This window comes from Tachysurus vachellii, chromosome 25 (genome assembly GCF_030014155.1).
Source record: "Tachysurus vachellii isolate PV-2020 chromosome 25, HZAU_Pvac_v1, whole genome shotgun sequence".
Taxonomy (NCBI): Eukaryota; Metazoa; Chordata; class Actinopteri; order Siluriformes; family Bagridae; genus Tachysurus; species Tachysurus vachellii.
Genome location: NC_083484.1, coordinates 8,361,156 through 8,382,785, shown reverse-complemented (window position 1 = coordinate 8,382,785; position 21,630 = coordinate 8,361,156). Strand labels below are relative to the sequence as shown.

General features: G+C 38.2%; 2 protein-coding genes across 2 annotated transcripts in view; one reads left to right on the top strand and one right to left on the bottom strand.

The window, feature by feature from the left end:
• The window catches only part of acad11 (acyl-CoA dehydrogenase family, member 11), a 42,191-nt gene extending 41,224 nt beyond the window's left edge, over nt 1–967 (top strand). The window contains exon 20 of the mRNA XM_060862166.1: nt 184–967. Coding sequence (XP_060718149.1) covers nt 184–298 — 115 coding nt within the window. The 3' untranslated portion in view covers nt 299–967. The remainder of the gene's footprint in view (nt 1–183) is intronic.
• si:dkey-12l12.1 (uncharacterized) lies at nt 968–5,733 on the bottom strand. The gene is made up of 5 exons (XM_060862167.1): nt 5,552–5,733; nt 4,124–4,225; nt 3,941–4,051; nt 3,381–3,437; nt 968–2,224 (listed from the first exon to the last, which is right to left on the bottom strand). The coding sequence occupies exons 1-5, from the start codon at nt 5,666–5,668 to the stop codon at nt 2,222–2,224; spliced, it is 390 nt and encodes a 129-aa protein (XP_060718150.1). The 5' UTR covers nt 5,669–5,733; the 3' UTR covers nt 968–2,221.
• Between the last annotated feature and the right edge of the window lie 15,897 nt (nt 5,734–21,630).

Genomic DNA, 21,630 nt, shown 5'->3' with positions numbered 1-21,630 from the left:
ATGAATAGAACACTAAGGTTTTTATAAAATGATGAGCTACCTTTTTTTTTTTTTTTTTTCTGCAAACAATCCTGGATCAGTTCCTATCCAGTTTAATTAGTAAGGCCCAGTGTGTGTTTATCTTTGTAAATTTTCTGGAACAAATATATAAATTATACACTGTGGATATGTGTTTCTGTATAGGTATGCATATGCACGAACTCTTCGTCTAGCTGATGGCCCTGATGAGGTTCATCTGTCCTCCATCGCCCTAATGGAGCTCCGGGATCAGCTCGGACAGACAGCTGCTAAACTCTAAATTAACCACTACATAAAACTTGATTAAATCACACCTTAATTCACTTTAATCAAATTATATTAATCGTCATAAAACAATAACAACTTAAACTCATTAAATGTATGATATAATGAGAAGATTGATAAAGTGGGGTCAAATAGTTTGAAAGCACTATTTTTTTTATTAATTCAACAATTTTAAGTATACTGATGGCAACATGAGTGGGGAAAAAATTAGAAATAGTGATCATTGAAATATGTATTTCATAGTTTGTTTGTTTTTTATAGAATTTCTTGCTTAAAAAAATAAAAATAAATAAAATAAATCCTGTATGTGTGTGCACTATCCAGTTTTTTTTTTTTTTTACAAACAATTGTACACCTGCACATTTTATGCATTATCTTTGATTAACAGTGATCTTTGTTGGTTGACCACATCTGACAAGCAATGTTCTGTTACAGAATCTGTCTAAAGAGTTTGATGTGTCATGCACATCAGACCTTAATACATCTCTGTTGTTTAAATAAAACAGGGCACTCACAGACACCTGATTGTCATCCCATTGATTGAAAACAGATGGACTCTAATTTGACCTTGCATTTAAATACTAATCCAAGATCTTCACATACGTTTGCTGCTCAGATATCTAATACTGGGACATTTTCTTGAATAAAAAATTACCAAGTATGATTTATTTGTCTGATTTGTTTTATTGGGTTCACTTTATCTGCTTTTAGGACTTCTAGAACATCTAGGTTAACTGAATGAGTATATTGTGAATTATTCTCAGTGTTTTGTGGATGTTTGCACAGAGTAAAAATTCATGTGAATTTCAGCGAGTAATACACATCACTGAAAACACTCCCCCAAACAGGTTGAGAGAGAGAGAGAGAGAGAGAGAGAGAGAGAGAGAATCCGTGGACATTGGTACAGTTACATTTTATTCACACACACTCAGATTAATGATGTTGCCATGTGTAGATGTCTAACCATTTTAAGTCTGTGTAGTACATTCCTTTTTTAATATGTCTGATTTGGCATTCATTTCTCTAAATATTTTTCTCTAGTTAATTAGTTAACGAACAACTAATGCATGTCAATTTTAATACAGCTCTAAATCTCTCACTGTCTGAAGTTTGATATAATAAATGATTAAATGATTTCAGCAATAACAATAATCAGTAACTGTCAACTGATCTAAAAATATATTTGAAAAGTACTCTTTATATACCAGCTTTAATTTAGTATATTAGAAAAAAAGATCTTTTAGTAAGATTTTTTATAATATTTAATTTTTAAAAAAAAAGCACTTTCAGTTAAATATACATGTTTTAAGCTGGGTATTTGATTGCTGCAGACTGATTTTCAGGTCTGAGTAACACTTATACTGATTGATAAATATAAAAAATCTCCCTGAAAGTACTTGACCTCTTCCAGTGTCCTATACTGTAAATGCTGAGCTTTTCTCTTTGTTAATGTATGTTCTTGTATTTTACCATTATTATTTTCCAAACAATATAGACAATAATACCTTAAGTTTTACAGGTAAGATTACAGTTAAGTTGTCTAACCTTGGAATTGTTCACATAACAATTTGACAAGAAGAAAAATAAAAATTTTGCCTACAATTAACCTACTAAAAGTTATATTAGGGACTGTGATAGGAGTGCCTGGGATGATAAGGAAAAACTGACATTTACTTCATATTACAATAATATGAAGGTTAATCTCCACTATTTTTCATTACATTGAAGCATAAGAAACCTTCAATAAGCATGTTACATGACAGTAAATAAGTGAAGACTCCAATAAACTAAATGTACATGAACTTAAAATATACATCGCTCTATTTGCCTTTGGATTGTTTTGGACTTTTTCCCCTACAAACATTCCGTCCCGTGACTCTTGTGTTCTTCCTGGTCACTCTTCTCCATGGCACCTGCTTCACTGTTTGAAATAAGAATATTCTGGTTCAGTTCCATAGTTATTTCTGTTTCTACATTTTTACTGTGTACATGTAAATGTATGTGTTAAATGTTAAAACAAACTTATTTCTCTCATTTATGTTTATGTTTAAAGGTTATATAAATGGTTATATAAATGGTATATATGGACTTCTGTTATTGGACTTCTGTGCTAGTCATAGTTTGTCCATAACGAACACCATGTTCAAGCATAAGGGTGTCCATCAGTACACATGGCATCAGGACACCCTAGGTCGGAAGTCGATGATCGACTTTGTGGTTGTTTCATCTGACCTCCGGCCGTATGTCTTGGACACTCGGGTAAAGAGAGGGGCGGAGCTGTCAACTGATCACCACCTGGTGGTGAGTTGGATCCGATGGCCGGGGAGGAAGTTGGACAGACTTGGCAGACCCAAACGTACTGTGAGGGTCCGCTGGGAACGTTTGGCAGAGTCTCCGGTCAGAGAGATCTTCAACTCCCACCTCCGGCAGAGCTTCAGCCAGATCCCGAGGGGGGTTGGAGACATTGAGTCCGAGTGGACCATGTTCTCCACCTCTATGGTGAGGCCATGGAGAAGGACTATCGGTTGGCCTCAAAGAAATTCTGGCAAACCGTCCGGCGCCTCAGGAGGGGGAAGCAGTGCCCTGCTCACACTGTTTACAGTGGGAGTGGGAATCTGCTGACTTCGACTGGGGACATTCTTGGACGGTGGAAGGAGTACTTCGAGGATCTCCACAACCCCACCGACATGTCTTCCACTGAGGAAGCAGAGGCAGAGGGCTCGGTTGAGGACTCGTCGATCCCCCAAGCTGAGGTCACTGAGGTGGTTGAGAAGCTCCTCAGTGGCAAGGCACCGGGGGTGGATGAGATCCGCCCTGAGTACCTCAAGTCTCTGGATGTTGTGGGGCTGTCTTGGTTGACACGCCTCTGCAACATCGCGTGGCGGTTGGGGACAGTGCCAGTGATAAGCGGTAGAAGATGGATGGATGGATGGATGGTATATAAATCTTATGTTTTTTTATGGTTATATGTTTAACTTAGAAACATGTTCTTTTACATCACTTTTTTTCACAAGTTCATGATTGGTGTTTTAAATTCTGTGGAATATAATAGAAAGTGTTTGTGTGTGTGCTTCTACCATTCTAGACAGCATGACTGTATCAGCAGTTCGAGCATGCCTTCGAGCTCTCATTACCTGTAAAAGAAATATACCAAAATACATTTGCAAAATAATCTTTTACCTTATTGAACTGAACTAAAAGATGAAATTATGCTGAACATCCTAATTTGTTTACCATAGCAAAGACTGCTTATTTTTAGTTTCCAGAAAGACATATCTGCCACTACATACTGTATCAACTCTACAGTGATTAAAAACACATCTGAAAACACCATCCCAGCCATCAGCTAAATACTAACTTTCTGTTTCCACTTGTGACTATCTTGCACCTCATAGCATTTTCTTGTGTATCTCATATACTTCCTGTAACTGTGTGTTGGAAGTGTTTTGATGAAATATCAGTGTTTGGATTTTCTTGTTCATTTGACTAGGCACATTTGAAGAAAAACCCGGCTATCGGATACAATTAGCATTCATTTTTAGTCACAGATTTCTTGATGGGAATATGGTACCTGATTAATTAATGGTTAGGGTAAAAGTTTATAATCATAACAGGGGTCATTGCAATGGATACATACTGGCAGAGGACTCATAGGGTTGTGGCTAAGCAGCGAGTGACTGCCTACTCTTGATCTAGGAGGCAGCTGTCTCTTCTTATTGCTGTTCAGATGACGTCTTGACCTGTCCGCCTAAAACAGTACAACACAGTAAAATGAATATTCTGTTTAATTTCAAGTACACACACAAACATAAACACACACCTGAATTAGAGTGTTGGGGAAGCCCTTGGTCTTAAAGGCCCCTGGTAGGTTGGCTTGGGTACGGTGAGCTCCTCTCTCATCGTCTGTGTTTATGTACCTTGTCTGAAATAGATACAGGATACTTTAATATTTTGGTTAATTTCAGTTTTTGTTTAATGAAAACATGCAAATTATTGTACAAACTAACAAGGTTGAAACTTATCCTATGGTAACTGTACCATACTGTATACCAGTAGGTATAGCTCTATATATGCTATGTGCTTTAAAGTTAATGTGTTGAACCTATTATTATTGTTAGAAGACATTCTTTAATATTATTTAGTTAAAAAACTACTAAAAAAATACCTGAATTAAAAAGGCTGTGAAATATTGTGAAATGTAACATCAAAGGACAGATGTCTTTCTAAGTCTTTCCTCTCACACTTCCACATGCCAAATGGAAAAGTATTTTTCCTGAAATTTACACCAAACGAAAATATGCTTGTTGTTTTTATTTGTATTAGCTTGATTAAACCGATGTGAAAAAAAGATAAGCACATATACATTGTTGCTACCTCCTATACAGAAAACACTTGTGCTTAGAATAACCGAAGTCTAATAAACCTTATTTGATCAGATTAAACACTAGGAAATATTGTAATTTGGTGATTATCATGCATAACTTCATAAAATATAGCAGGCCTTCTAACAGATATTAAATATTGGATGTGACATTTACCTTTAACTTTCTGAGACTGTTCTACTCTCTTTTACTTTGCTGTTAAAAAACAGAAGTGGTGAGTGGCTCACAACATGCTGAGTGGAAACTTTAACAGACTACTGACTCATGGAAAAGCAAAGGAAAGTTGGCACTATTCTGTTCTATTCATAGATGTTTTTCCCCTCACTCCCTCACCTAGCCTGCTTGAACCTCAGATACCACAAGATTTTGAGACATAAGTGACAAACCCTAACCCTAGGTGTATCTTTTTCATCATAAGTGTGTTTAAAGTTGAAATGTTCTCCTGATACTTCAAGCTTTTTATGTTGTCCCAGTTCTGACAACAAGCTCCGCCCTGACCACTGTGACATACTTTTGCCGGAAAGAAATAGTTGTGGTCAGTTCGACTCGGTAGAATTTTATTGGTTTTCATACCAAAAAAAAATATATATAGCAATGTATTTCAAATATTTTCTATCATATGTTTAGAAACACAGAAAAATATGTTATTGTATGCTGAACTGCTTAACATGACTATTCCAAATATTATGAATGGTTCAACTGTAGGTATGTAACATTGTGAGTACAAGAGTATACCTATAATTTAATTTAGAATTACAGAAGTCTAGCAATGGACTATAGAATATAGAATGAAATAATTTTAGTAAAACTTCCTAAAAGTTCAAGTGTAGATGAGTGAAATCTCAAAATGTATAAAAAGCCCTTACCTTTTTTCTTTCAATCTGCCCACTGTCACAGTCCATGCCCCCATCTGCACAGTCTAGGGCATGCGTTAGCAGGTAGCCCTGCATGCATAATAGGAAAAAACACAATACTTTGTTCATTGTAAGAAGAGAGTGTGTTTGTGAGAAAGAATGAGTACGGAAGACTGTCAGCTTGGCAATTTTCTTCCTGCATTTTATACGCCCAGCTCTAATAGAAACCAGATGGGAGACAAGGAGGAGAGGCAAAATACATACACACAGATGTTTGCCCACGCACACACAGGATCTCAAAGACACAAATATATACTCACAAACATGTATCTGACCTCAGGTATTCCCTTACACAACATGTAACATAAAGATGTGCCCAGAATGCCATAAACACTTTTTATTTTATGATAGAAGAAAAAAGGGATTTGCTTGAGACCAAAACAGTAATTACCACTGGTATAATCTTCATGTTCTCCAAATATAATATAAAAGACTAGGCAGAAAGATTTTTAGGGGTTTGGAGACGTGTTCCTCCACAGCTGTATGATCTGGCCACATAATAGTCAGATTCCAGGCTTGTAGAGACTTTTCAGTGTTTTGAGTGAACTGTGCTATTATTTGAGGGTGTGTAGGCAGGAGAGTTCATATACAGTTACCCAGACAGATACATGGCAATGGTTCTGCCAGCTGTATAAATAATAATGAAATACACCCTTACAAAGAGGAGTCTAGGAGTAGCATGCACATTTTCTGGCACATACCATGCACTCACATATGGTGCTAAATGTACAGTATATTTTAGTCATGATGTTAGATTACAGATATAGAAGCTGCCTTCTGCATGTCAGAGGCCTCTGAGTAGTACAGTACATGCGTGTCTCACTCTCTTGTTCCCACGCTCATTTTCGGGTCAATTAGAGTTTCAAAGACCCACCGTCTCATTTTCCTCAGTCCACTCAGATTTTCCTACCCTGACTTTAGGTTCATAAAAAAAAAAAAATGTTGATTTTGGGAGACTGAACCTACAGCACAGCATTTTTTTTAATGTAAGGACTAATTTTTGATTAATAACTAAATATTGTCATTTGTTGTTGGCAGGATTGACCTGGTGGCATTACCTTATGCTGGAATGCCAATAGAACTGGAGAGTGTGACTTCACATCCTTTATGCAGGAGATGAAAAAATAGCCACCCATGCCACATATTATTTATTTAACTTGGTGTAATTGTTGCTTGTTTGGATTACTTTTTATTTGTCCTTGGCCCTGATTTTCTTTGGCCAACAACAGTGTCTCATTTAGTGTTTAAGCAAGTGTGAATTTACTTGCTTAGTGACTTTGGTTGGACCTTCAGCTGCAGGGCAGAAGCACTTTCAAAGAATACATCAATACTAGGTCACTAGAAGCAAGTAAAATACAAAGACAAAGTTTTTTTTAAGTTAGTCATCAAGTGCTAGTTTAATGATGTAGAGATGTAGGCCATTTGAAGACAGCCAAAGACTCATCTGGGAAATCTAGAGGAAATTCATTCCACCACTTAAGTGCCAGAACAGAGAATGTTAATGTATACCTTTCTTGTACAGTGGGAGATGGCAGGACCAGTCAAGCAGTGAGATGCACTGGGAGCATGGTGCAGAGTTGGTGTGTTAAGTCTGTGATGCATGCAAATTAATTTATTTATTGTCACCGTACATTTCTGTATGTACAATAATTGTTTGCCTTAAAAACTTCAAAGAAAACACATAAAACTGCAGTTACTGCTCTAGCTCAATAATTCCAGCTGAATTATTATTTTTAGCTTGCAAATGTTTGGGTTAAATATAAACCTTCACTTGTGAGTCAGTGGTAAACTAAGATTTTTCAGATTCCCCAACTGGGAAAGGTTGGGCATATATGAACTGGACACAACAGAGTCATCATTTTATCCATTCACATAAATTTTGTATATGGATTGTCATCTGGCATTTTATGTAACATTCAGTATGTTTTCTCTTCAGTATACAATGTTTAAAAGAAACATGGAGGACCTTTTATATATATAGCATTAAATGAAACTAATCCTCAGAGAAACTGGGACTGTTTATATATATACTGTTATTATACATGTGTATAATGTTATATACATCAGCCTCCTTCGCCTGGCAAAGCAAGAGGGGTTACAGTTATTTATGATGGCTAAACAGAGAGATTTATTAATAGGCATCAGGTCATCAGGTGATTGAGAGAAAAAAAACATGTTAGCCATGTTAAAGGAGAGCCTCCTGAGCTACAGAAAATCTCTTAGTGTTGCTAGAACAGAATATTAGATAATCACAGAATACCAGATCTACCAAATCCTAGATTTTTATTATATTGTGCAAAATTAACCATTAATAAGACTCTTATTTGGCCTTAGTGCAGCATTTAACACCTATTCTCTATTATTTTTTTTTTTATCACTATATATTTTTTATTGATTTCAGATTTTCAGTGGTGTGAAAAAGTGTTTGCCCCTTCCTGATTTTTTTTTTTTACAGGTTTGTCACACTTTAATGTTTCAGATCATCAAACAAATTTCAATACTAGTCAAAGATAACACAAGTAAACACAACATGCAGTTTTAAATGAAGGTTTTTATTATTAAGGGAAAACAAAATCCAAACCTGCATTGCCCTGTGTGATAAAGTGTTTGCCCCCTTGTTAGAACATAACCTAACTGTGGTTTATCACACCTGAGTTTAATTTCTCTAGCCACACCCAGGCCTGATTATTGCCGCACCTGTTCACAATCAAGAAATCACTTAAATAAGACCTGACTGACAACGTGAAGTAGACCAAATGATCCTCAAAATCTACACGTCATGCTGAGATGAAGAAATTCAGGAACAAATGAGAAAGAAAGTATTTGAGATCTATCAGTCTGGAAAAGGTTATAAATACATTTCTAAAACTTTGGGACTCCAACAAACCACAGTGAGAGCCATTATCCACAAATGGCAAAAACATGGAACAGTGGTGAACCTTCCCAGGAGAGGCCGGCCGACCAAAATTACCCCAACTGCGCAGCAACAGCTGTTGTCACAAGATGTCACAAAAGACCCCACAACAACATACAACTGCAGGCCTCACTTGCATCAGTTAAGCTCAGTGTTCATGACTCCACCATAAGAAAGAGACTGGGGGAAAATGGCCTGCATGGTAGAGTTTTAAGACGAAAAGCACTGCTGAGCAAAAAGAACATAAAGGCTCATCTCAGATTTGCCAGAAAATATCTGTATGATCCCCAAGACTTTTGGGTAAATACTCTGTGGACTGACAAGACAAATGTTGAACTTTTGGAAGGTGTGTGTCCCATTACATCTGGCATAAAAGTAACACTGCATTTCAGAAAAAGAACATTATACTAACAGTAAAATATGGTGGTGGTAGTGTGATGGTTTGGGGCTGTTTTGCTGCTTCAGGGCCTGAAAGACTTGATGTGATAAATGGAACAGTGAATTCTGCTGTCTACCAAAACATCCTGAAGGACAATGTACGGCCATCTGTTTGTGATCTCAGGCTGATGTGGACTTGGGTTCTGCCGCAGGACAATGATCCAAAACACACCAGCAAGTACACCTCTGAATGGCTGAAGGAAAACAAAATGAAGACTTTGGAGTGGCCTAGTCAAATTCCTTACCCGAGTCCCATTGAGATGCTGTGGCATGACCTTAAAAAGGTGGTTCATTCTTGAAAACCCTACAGTGTGGCTGAATTACAACAATTCTGCAAAGACCAAAATTCCTCCACAGCGCTGTAACAGACTCATTGCAACTTATCGCAAAACATTGATTGCAGTTCTTGCTGCAAAGGGTGGCCTAACCAGTTATTAGGTTTAGTGGGCAAGCACTTTTTCACACAGGGCCATGTAGGTTTGGATTTTGATTTCCCTTAATAATAAAAACCTTCATTTAAAAACTGCATGTTGTGTTTACTTGTTATCTTTGACTTATATTACATTTTTTTGATGATCTGAAACATTAAAGTGTGACAAACACGAAAAAAAATTAAAAATCAGGATGGGGGCACATACTTTTTCACACCACTGTATCTGCAGCCCACAATTTGCCTCAGTGCACTGAAAACCAAGCCTCACATGCAAACATGGTAAATAAAATTTTTAAATACTGAAGCAATGTGGTTAGTGAAACTTGCTTATGCTTACACAAGCTGGCTCACATTTTAATGTTGGATATTGAAAATGTGAATGCTCCACAATTGAACCCTGCTATTAATTGTATGCTATGGGTATCCTAACCCAAAAGCAGCTTAGTGGAAGTGGTTAGCATTATTTAGAGTGTTCCCATAGAATCTTCTTGTTTGGTTTAATTAGGTGGCATTTCCTAGCATGTAACTGGGGTTTGAGGGAATTTGTGAGTGGTTTACCATAGATTTTTAAAAATAGTAAAATTGGTAAATGACAGTGCTTCAACGAGTCACAGTTTGTTTAGTGTTTGTTTTTGCAACGTCAAGCCTACCTAATGTTAGTTTAGTCATGTTTGATGGCTTTACTGTGTGTCTGTATAAATGTGTGTTGATACCAAATTTGCTTTCATTAGACAAATGATTAAATTGAGAATCTGAAAATAAATTAAAATAGAATAATCATTGACTTACAAAAATGTAAGCAAGAGAATTCCATTAGCGGATCAGAGACAGCAGGTCAGAATTTCAGCTTTTGTTTCCTGATATTTATATAGATATTTTAAACAACTTGTGTAGCAGACCATGCAATTTTTAGGTGGGTAAAAGTATGGAGCTCTCAAAAACTATTGGAATGGTAAGGTATATATAATTTATTATTGGTGTAGACTGAAGAAATTAGTGTTTGAGATCAAAATGTTAATGTTTAAAAATTTTTAATTCTAGATTTTATTTCCTGATTATATCATGAAACAGCATATTTTGTTTCAGAACAACCATTGTTTCATGTTCACCTGTGAAGACCTGTGTATTTGTTAAAAAGGGTAAACCTACATGAATCTCAAAGATCTATGGAAAAAAAAACAAGATTAGCCAATTAGGACATTTCAATTCCTGAAAAAAAATTTTAGAAAACGATTTGATTCATTTCTCTGTAGATTGGCAAGTTGTTTTTTTTTTGTTTGTTTGTTTGTTTGTTTTTTTTGTAGATTTCTGAATTCATTCTGCTGCTATCATGATTGGCATCATCAATAAAAAATTTTATGCAAGCCCAGCCATGACACTGCATTCACTGCTTGACTGATGAGCTCATATGTTAGGTCTTGTGCAGATCTTTCTCCATATTTTTAACTTTTTATCAATTTGGTGAAGATGATCAACTTGGACATTTTGTGTGTCTGTATTTCTTTTTACAAATTCCAATCTGGTCTTCCGATTCTTACTGCTAATGTGTGTGGCCTATTTATTTCTGCACTTTGTGTTTTCAAAGTCTTCTTTGACATTGGTAAGTGAAACCATCACTCATTTTTTGTTGAGGTTGTTGTCACTGACTGTTGTATTTTAGTTTTCTGTACAGCTCTTACAATATTTCTGGATGGAAGATATATCAGATTCATGGATGAGTTACCAGATGTGTTCCATCTACCAGGAAGGATATAGTAATGGTGAGTAGAAATGCATCTCAAAACAAGCTATGAGGTTGAAAAGGCTACAACAGCAGAGCATCACAGACAAGCAGGAACAAGAATCTAAGTATATCATGGGCTCTGCAAGTTTACACAAACTGGACAGTTGAGGATTAGGAAAAAATCACCCAGTCTAGTGTCTTTAAGTTTCAGTAAGCCTATGACCATGGTAGCCTCTGCTTCCTTGCCTGAGAAGAGTGGAAGTGTGTTCTGCTGTTGTAGCCCATCCACCTCAAGGTTGTACTGTGGGAATGTTTCTGGTAAAAATATATGAAGTAGGAAAAAGGAAAGGCAAGGAGTGAAGCAGGGGAGAAGGTAAAGGAAAACATTATACGGTAAGCAGGCCATTTTGTTTGTAAGGAACCCAGAAAAACTCAGGTAAAGTAATGTATATGGAAAAGTAAAGGTACCTACACATGCATACTTAGGAATAAATACACATACACACACAGGATAAGGCTCAATGCTGAGCATAAACTTTAATAAAGAATAATGTATCAAAATCATTTCTTCTTTATGCAATAAGGTTTAACAGCACATCGCCCAAGATGTTGACTTTTTCTGTTAATATGCCATGGCGCTTGAGTAGCTTGTGTGCTTGTGGATGAGGATGAGAGGAAAGGAGGTTGAGTAGCCTGAGTAGTAAAAGTAGGAGCCTGGGTGGAGACCAACTCTCTCAGCAGCAGAAGAGTCAATTAGTAGACCATGACTCTCCAAATCTTTAGTAGAAAGAATAAAGATTTCTGTGAGAGGGCCAACAACAGATGAAGGAATAGGAGTGCTTATTTCATCCAAAAATTGCTCAACCTACAGAGGAATTGCAGCTTAAAACTCATAGATTCAGTGCATTACATTAGGCACATATGGACCCTGTTCAAAGGCTTAAGAAACACGACAGTGAAAATAAAGCGAACCATATATGAAAGAATGTTGGTAATCATTAAACTTCCAAGTTTAAGGGAGGACAAATATACCCATAGTGGAGTAAGGGTTGTGTTAGGAAAAAGGCTCAGAGAGCATGGAGATTACAGCACAGAAGACAACTTATAAACACCATTGCCTGATGATGTAGGAATGAACCTACAAGCAGAGAACTGTTACAGGACTTTAGAATCTGGTGCCAGCGGAAAACTGCCTCCTGATCAATGCGAATAAGAACAAGGAGCTGGTGGTGGACATCTGTAGGTGCAGACACCCCATCCCACACCCCTGGCAATGGCAATGGACATTGAGAGAGTGGACTTATATAATTACCTGGGTGTTCATCTCAACAATAAACTGGACTGGACAGACGAGTCCAATGCACTTTACAATAAAGGACAGAGCATATTGTACCTGCTGAGAATACTCAGGTCCTGTGGAGTGCAAAAGGCAGTTCTCAATACATTTTTGACTCTGGTAGCATCTGCTATTTTTTATGGTGCTGTCTGTAGGGGCAGTGGCATCTCTGCTGCAGACAGGAAGAGACTTGACAAAATCATTGACCAATTATAAAATCAAGGCCAGCCATTTCCTAGGATGGTGGAAGAAAGGATATTCAAGCTATCATGTAGGTTGGAGAATGACTCTCACCCCATGCATGTGACACTGGGCATATCCTATATGGCAGCTACTTCACACCAAGTATGCTCATATTCTCATATATTATATGGGAATTGTGCTATAATTCGGCAAGCTTTTGAGCTATCTACACCAAACTCGGCCAGCTTTTTTAGGCTGATACTCTGGACAAAGTTTTAAATTGGTGTGCCGACTGGCCATTTGGTTTTCCCAAAGAAGTGACATATATAGTGAGAGAGAGAGAGAGAGAGAGAGAGAGAGAGAGAGAGAGAGAGAGAGAAAGAAAGCGGAGAAATGTGGCCAATGTAAATTATGTGCAAAATGCAGACAGGGACATACAGGCTAGACTATGCCAGCATAACTAAAAGCCAGAAAGTGACGCAAACGTGAGGGCTTCATTATTATTATTATTATTATTATTATTATTATTATTATTATTATTATTATTATTATTATTATTATTATATAGTTGGTTCTTTTATGTTAAGTCTTTTCAGGTTTCTCTATAAAATCTCTTGATATATAACTATGGGTCAGTCATAGCTCAAGTGGTTAAGACTCGCATGGGTTGTTGTTTGGATGATTGGGGTTCAAGCCCTAGCACTGCCAAGCTGCCAGTGTTGGGCCCCTGAGCAAAACCCCTAACCTACTCTGATCCAGGGGCTGACCCTGTGCTCTGACTCCAGCCTCCAAAAATTAAGTTATGCAAAGAAAAAAACTCACTTTGCATTATGGTATATATGTAACAATAATAAAGGCAGCTTCTTCTAATTTAAAGTCACTTTAAAGTCATTGGGGTACCATTGTTGACATTGCTCAACAATGGCATGTGGAGTCAATAACTGTGAGTGCACAGAGACAATGCGTAGTTTCTGAATATAGTTCTGACTTGTTCAATAACGATAAGCATTTATTTTGAGAATTTTGCTTTGAATAATTGTTTTCATAATTTCATATACAAGTTCGGAAGTTAAACTGAGGTACTGTACCACTATGAGGATTTTTTTTTCTTCTACCTTGATCCAAGGCATCCTCAGTTGTCATTACCTCTTCAGCTCTTCATCATCTTGTCTTGTCATTGTCTTTCAACTCTTTAGTTATCCACACTTTCATCTTCGATAAACTGAATAAGACTAAGACATTACAAAATAAAAAATCCAGATCTGGAGAAAATTTATTTTGGGTTACAATTGAATTGAATTATCAGTTACCAAGTGTAATCTTTGTTAGAGATTGTGTATCCATTGTGTAATGTTATACGTACCATATAAATTTTTTGAAGTGCCAAAGAAGAAGTAACTTTGCATCATGTTGTGTTTAAGTCAATAATTTAAATGGTACAGTGATGGCTCGAGATACAAGTGCTTTTGACATAGAAGCTGATGATTAACAGCTGATGACGTTTTGAGCGTTGGATCCGTTAAAAAATTTTAACTTGTGCGACTACACCGCATCCGATATGCCGACCAGACAGGTTTTTATTAAAACGACCGGCAGATGTTTGTGAGGAAAGAGTGACAAAAAAAGGCAAAAATAAGTGAAGAGAAATTAATGTAAAGAAAACAGAAATTGTAGCAATTAAGTTCAGTTAAGTTAAGAGAATTTCAGTTCTGTCAGGACCACTTTGTCAAAAGAGAATTTATTAGATGATACGCGTTAGTACAGTTAGTGTTGGCGGTATGGTTCTGTTCTGGGCAAAAATCCACGCGCCCGTCCGTGCGCATGCGTGGACAGAGCTGGGAGAGCAGCGACTAGAAAATAGAATAGACCCCCGTATAACAGAACCACTAATCATGCATAGTATTAGATATGCTCGTTTACGCGTTTTTGGAAAGTAATAAATGAATGAATGGATAAATATATGTGGAGATTTATGACTAAACTGGTACAACGAACACGGGTTCCGGCATGGTGGAGTCGGGGTTGGAGGAGGGAGTTTAGATCGCAGCAGCAGCGAAGCGCTAGAGCGGCTCTATGAATGGGAATTTAAATGGTCCAGTAATATGGATGTCGTAACCGGATTGGTGCCCGTCGTGGACAGCTGATTAACAGCTGATGCACGCTTGACGACGTGGCCTGACAGAACTAACGTGATGCTTGATTTAAGTTTGTTAATTTTAGTGAAGTTTAGTTAAGTTCCATTTAAGTGTAAAGTAGCATTAAGAGTGTACAGTAGCGAGTAGGTGAACTTAAGCGAAAGTGTACGTACGAGACAAAATTCCTCCTGTTTAATCCTCCCTCAACCTCAGGGCGCATCTTCCGTAAAGTAAAACCAGTTAATTTTTTTAACATTCTCTTTTATTACTGTATGTTTTTATACAATATTTGTCATTTATAAATACAGGTACTGTACATTTTTCATATTCAAAACACATAAACAAAACAACTGGAGTGGATTTTTTGCGAGCTGGAACGGATTAATGGGATTTCAATTAATTTAAATAAGGAAAATTGTTTTGAGATACGAGCAATTTGAGATACAAGCAAGGTCACGGAACGAATTAAACTCGTATCTCGAGGCATCACTGTATTTTGTATTTGCACCCCCTAGTGTTAAGAACTGTGATAATTGCAATTGGCAGTAAAAAGACGTGTTCAAGACGAGCTCCGACTTTAGTTTCTTTCTTACTGTTCTGTAAGTCAAAACATAACAGAACTGGCGATGAGGATGGGATTTAAACGGAACCCGTCGTGAAGCAAACTACAGAGACTGGAAGTATTTGTGTCTTGCCTACTTCGAAAGAGCTGCTACAGATGGTGGAGGGCACACGTAGGCCTAATGACCTGTGGGTTTACTGCATCACAGTTGTTTAAGGAGATATTTGTTAATTAGCTGAAACTAAAGAAGAAACGATAATGTCTGGGTGTGTCAGATAAATGGATGCCTTTGACAGCACTGTGGAAGACTGGGCAACGTATGTGGAGAGAGTTGAACAGTATTGTTTGGCCAATGAAATTGGGAACGAGAGAAAAGTGGCCATTCTCTTGAGTATAATGGGGCCAAAAAACATGCAACCTCTTGCGCAGTTTAACCGTGCCAGTGAAACCAGCAGAGAAAACATTTAAAGAAATCGTGGATTATTCAAATGCACTTGAATCTAAAGCCCTTGATAATCGCTGAGCTTTTTCCCTTCCATAAGCATAAGCAGAAACAGTATCGGAGTATATGGCAGAGCTCCAGAGACTCGCAGAGCACTGCCAGTTCAGTGATGGGTTGTGCAGCCAGAGATAGACTTGTTTGCGGCCTGTACAGTTGTAAAAAGTCGTGTGTTCCAGCTGAATGCTGGTTTAGGGACAAGGAGTGCAGACAATGTTGAAAAAAGGGGCTCATACAGAAAATAAAACTAACTGAGAAGAAGAGAAGGACATTTACAAAAAGAGATGCAAAGATAAATGAGCTGGATGTGCTAGAGCGATCTGCACAAGTCTTCCAAGATGGCATTGGAACATTGAAGCATATAAAGGCAAAGTTTACCATTGAGAGGGATGTGCAGCTGAAAATCCACAAAGCTCGTCCTGTACCATATTCATCTCATCCAAAACTGGAAGCTGAGCTAATGGGACTAGAAGATCGAGGAATCCTGTCTAGAGTAAGCTGGACTGACTGGGCCACACCTATAGTTCCAATTGTTAAGAAAAGTGGGGAGGTCAGAATTTGTGGTGAATTTAAAGTCACAGTTAATCCAGTCATGCAGGTGGACCAATACCCACTGCCTCGCATTGAGGACATCTTTGCATCATTGTCAGGTGGACAGTATTTTTCAAAGATCAATCTAGTCCAGGCTTACCTACAGATGGAGGTAGAAGAGTCCCTTACAATAAATACTCATAAGAGACTCTTCCACTACAACAGACTTGTTTTTAGGGTGTCATCAGCACCAGCTCTGTGGCAAAGATCTATGGATCAAGTTTTGCAAGGTATTCCATGCACACAGTGCTATCTAGATGATATTATAGTCACTGATCATGATGATGACACCCACCTGGCAAACTTCAATGCTGTTCTGGAAAGGCTTGCTGAGTATGGACTGAGAGCAAACAAAAGCAAATGTGAATTTTTCAAAAAGTACTGTGGACATCAAATCAACAAGGATGGCCTTCGCATCTCCAGATAAAATCAATGCTGTATTGAAGGCACCAAAACCCGAAAAAGTGAACCAACTTCGTTCATTTCTTGGACTACTGAATTATTATCACAAATTCTTGCTAAATCTTTCCACAGTGGTTCATCCATTGAATGCCTTGCTGCAACAGAAAACTAGATGGATGTGGTCCAAAGTGTGTGACCAGGCTTTCAAAACAGTTAAGCAATTGATTACTTCTGAGACTGTGTTAACGCAGTCCTATGATCCTAGACTCCCCTTGTGTCTGGCGTGTGATGCTTCACCTTATGGTATAAGTGCCGTATTGTCTCACAAAATGACTGACAGATCTGAAAGACCAATCGCATTTGCATCTATGTCTTTGATTGTTGCGGAACGCAACTATGCCCAGATTGATCGAGAGGCTTTAAGCTTGATATGGGAAGTGAAGAAGTTTAATCAGTACCTCTATAAGAAACACTTCACTCTCATTACCAATCATCAGCCTTTAGTGGCTATTTTTAGCCCTAGTAAAAGTGTTCCAGGGCTAAAAATAGCCACTAAAGGCTGATGATTGGTAATGAGAGTGGCAGCGGCTCGACTACAGCATTGAGCATTATTCCTTGGTGGTCATAACTATGCAATTGAGTTCAAAGGCACAAAGTTTCATGGCAATGCAGATGGATTGTCACGCCTTCCACAGGATCAGCCAGAGGAGGTTGAGGATGACACAGATATGTTTCACATCACTCAAATGAAACGTCTGCCTGTCACGAGTGCGCAAATTCAAAGGGAGACAAATCGAGATCCTGTATTGGCCAAGGTGTTTGATCTAAAATGAAGGGCTGGCCAGCTAAAGGTGATCTACAGCTTCCTGATTACTCAAACCGTTGTGAATAGCTTGGCCAGAAGCTATATTTGGTGGCCTGAATTAGATCACCAGATTGAAGATCTAGCCAAAGCATGTTCTGGGTGTCAACAGGTTCAACGACAGCCATACCTTGCATGTGTGGGAATTTCACACCAGTCCCTGCGAGTCCACCTTGACTATGTGGGACCATTCCTTGATTAAATGTTCCTGGTGTTGGTGGATGCATATTCAAAATGGCCAGAAGTACAGAAGTATTTCCTGTCAAAAACGGCACATCTCCAAAGACTTTTCAATTGCTCCACACCTTGTTTTCCCGCACTGGATTACCAGAGCAGTTGGTTAGCGATAATGGTACACAGTTTACCTCAGAGGAATTCCAGTCATTTATCAAAGGCAATGGTATTATGCAGACTGCTGGTCTGGCTGAGCGTTTTGTTCAGTCTCTAAAAGCCATGGGAGGAGAGAAACCGCCACTGCAAGAAAAGGCATATAGGAACTCAGCTCATTCAACCACAGGTCAGCCTCCAGCCATGCTTTTTATGGGAAGAAGTCTTCGCTCATATCAAGACTTGCTGAAACCTGACTTGCGTCAACATGTGCAAACCAAGCAGTGTAGTCAAAACCCGAAACGATCTGTGCTCAGGACTCTGCAAGTTGGTCACAATGTGCTTGCGAGGGATTATAGACAATCACATCCAAAGTGGCAACCCGGTACAATATTGTCTAAGACTGGACCTCTCACTTACACTGTACAAGTGGGTACTGACATGGTGTGGCGAAGACACATTGATCAGCTTTTGGATGCTACCACTTCTCAAAATGCCAAGGGAAGTCTGGAAACCTCACAATGCTTGGACGAGTATGCCATGATGACATCAGAGTCTCATTCAACTGCCACTGAAGTGACTAGACCTGAACTTGTAGAACCATCCACCTCACAGTCTGTTCCTCAAAATGTGGAGTCTCACACTCTCTATCCTGAGCGTGTGCATAAACCTCCTGACAGACTGGACTTGTAGTTACATGCTAGTATGCAATGTAGTAGCATAAGCCTTTAAGGGAGTACATCAAGGCTGGAGGGGAGGAACTTTTGTGTTGAAGTCAATAATTTAAAAGGTATTTTGTATTTGCACCCCCTAGTGTTAAGAACTGTGATAATTGCAATTGGCAGTTCAAGACATGTGTTCAAGACGAGCTCCAACTTTAGTTTCTTTCTTACTGTTGTGTAAGTGCAAAACATAACACCTCACCAGTGTTGTAATGTAATGTTGTAATAAATACTTTGTTACCGTACTTACTGTAAGTAGAAATTTCACGTATCTGTACTTTACTTCGCTATTTAAATTTATGTCTAACTTTCACTTTTACTCCACTACATTTTCTAGATAAAATGTATACTTTTACTCCGCTATATTTCCACTAAGCGTCTTCATTACTCGTTACTACAAAATAAAATAAAAAAAAATTAAAATAAAAATAAATAAATAATAAAATTGCGACTGCAATAAGGGAGGTTTGGCGAATCACTGCTCCTAGATTGCATTACGCAGCTCCGCAGGCTCTATTTCAGCGTAATGTTGCCAAAAGGAGGCGGAAGAACAACTGAACCTGAGCCACAACAGAGCAACATTTTTTACTGTGTTACCGCAAAGAGCCACATCATACACATGGGCACAAATGATCATCACCTTTTTCCCCTGCCATTCCCCTGAGAGCGAACTTGACACAAATTGTTTACTCAAATGTTTACTCGATATGAACGTAAGAACCGCATGAAACCGGGCAAAGAGCCGCATGCGGTTCAGGAGCCGCGGTTTAGCCACCTCTGTCGTAGACGACCACCCCGACGATAGTGGTGAACAGGGTGAAGAAGATAACGTTATACATCCGTGGCCGTATTTGCAAGAAATGTTTCTGTACATTGGAATGAAAGATTCTTCCTACCAGATGAAGTGTCTCTTATGCCTACCGAAAATCACTGAAATTTTACTTTTTACTTTTACTTCAAATACTTAAGTACATTAAATATCAGAAAATTACTTTTCATACTTAAGTACAGTAAATATCAGATACTTTAAGACTTTTACTTGAGTAATATTCTAAAAGGTGACTTTCACTTCTACCAAAGTTTTTTTCTAGTACGATACTTGTACTTTTACTCAAGTATTGTTTTCTAGTACTTTATAGAACACTGCACCTCACTAAGCATGTTCCTGGTTAGCAGAAGATTCTGTCTGGTGTTACAATATTTTATTTTCCCCTCTTTCTTGATTTCATGATTTCTTTAATTGAAATTTAATTTGAAGATTATTTTTTCACATGTTTTTATGGTATACTGAAAAACAGTGATTAGCATTTCATAAGTTTTAAAGGACATTATTAGCAAAAACATTTAGTATAAGCAAACAGTCAATTTTTATGGTGTTGACTCTGGTTCTTTAGAACATTTGCAATTCACTCTTGCATGCTGGATATTAGCTTCTGAGACAAATCCTGACTAATGGGTATCCATTCTTGCCTTATTAGTGCTCGCAGCTGATCACAATTTGTGGGCTTGTCAACTCGCCGTTTGAGGACTGAACACAGGTTCTCTATGGGATTGAGATCCGGGAAGTTGCCTTGCCACCGATCCAAAATTCCAATGTAATGATCTTCATTTCATGACCCACTTCATTATCACTCTTGCGACATGGTGCTCCATCATGATGGAAAATGCACGGATCATCAACAAATTGCTCCTGGATTGTTGGGAGAAGTTGCTCTTGCAGGATGTTTTGACACCATTCTTTATTAATGGCGGTGGTTTTGGGCAGAAATGTCAGAGATCCCACTCCCTCGGTTAAAAAGCAACCCCACACATGGATGGTCTCAGGATGCTTCAGTATTGCCATGACACAGGACTCAGTGTTCACCTTTTCTTCTCCGGACAATCGATTTTCCAGATGTCCCAATCAATTGGAAGGGAGCTCCATCAGGGAAAATAACCTTGCACCAGTCTTCTGCTGTCCAATCTTTGTCCTTTCTGCAGAATTTTATTCTGTCCTTGATGATTTTTTGGGACAGAAGTGGCTTCTTTGCTGCCCTTCTTGACACCAGGCCATTGTTCAAAAGTCTTCGTCTCACGGGTGCAGATGCACTCACACACACCCGCTGCCATTCCTGAGCAAGCTCTGTACTGGTAGTGACACAATTCTGTAGCTGACTCCTCAATAGGAGACAGTCCTGGCGCTTGCTGGACTGTCTGTCACATCCTGACACCTTCTTCATTGCAGTCGAACCTCTCTACTTGAAGTTTTTGATGATCCAGGACACGGTTCCTTCAGGTACTATATTCTTTTTAGCAATTTCCTTGCATGTGAGGATATTTTGAAGCAATGCAATGATAGCTGCACACCTTTCTTTGGAGGTAACCAACAAGAACATACAGTAATACCTTTTATAGTAATCAGTCTGCTCTTAAAATCCAATCAGTATGATAGTGATTTCACCTGACTAGTATCTGACACTTTCACATGTGCAGATGATATGATTAGAGAAATGATGTTAGCTGGTTAACCAGTGAAATTTTTTATTTATTTTTTGGCCAATAAAGCTTTTTGCAATTATTTCAAATGCATCTGATCACTCTGCATAATAATCTAGAAACAATGTGAATGAACACCACAACAGCTTAAGCAGCAAACATACACAAAAAACACAAAAGTTATGTCACTGCCAATACCTTTTGCCAAAAACACCCCAAACAAACTTAGATCCTACGGCCCTATGATCAACTTTAACATCAGGATTACACATAATTCATAAAACTACAAATTTTTTGCCATTTCTGTCCTAATTTTCAAGTGTTCTGATTTAAGGTGTGTTTGTTGTACAAGGCTGCCAGTTTTTTCTCTCTAATTAATGTTATTTTATGTGGCCTGCATTTGCTTGAAAGACATTTGATTTTGTTAGA

Coding starts and splice junctions, on each gene's coding strand:
- si:dkey-12l12.1 (XM_060862167.1), bottom strand. CDS start 5,668: ATGAACAAAGTATTGTGTTTTTTCCTATTATGCATGCAGGGCTACCTG. Junction 4,226..5,551: donor GGCAGATTGAAAGAAAAAAG/GTAAGGGCTTTT, acceptor TATCTATTTCAG/ACAAGGTACATAAACACAGA. Junction 4,052..4,123: donor TCCCCAACACTCTAATTCAG/GTGTGTGTTTAT, acceptor GTACTGTTTTAG/GCGGACAGGTCAAGACGTCA.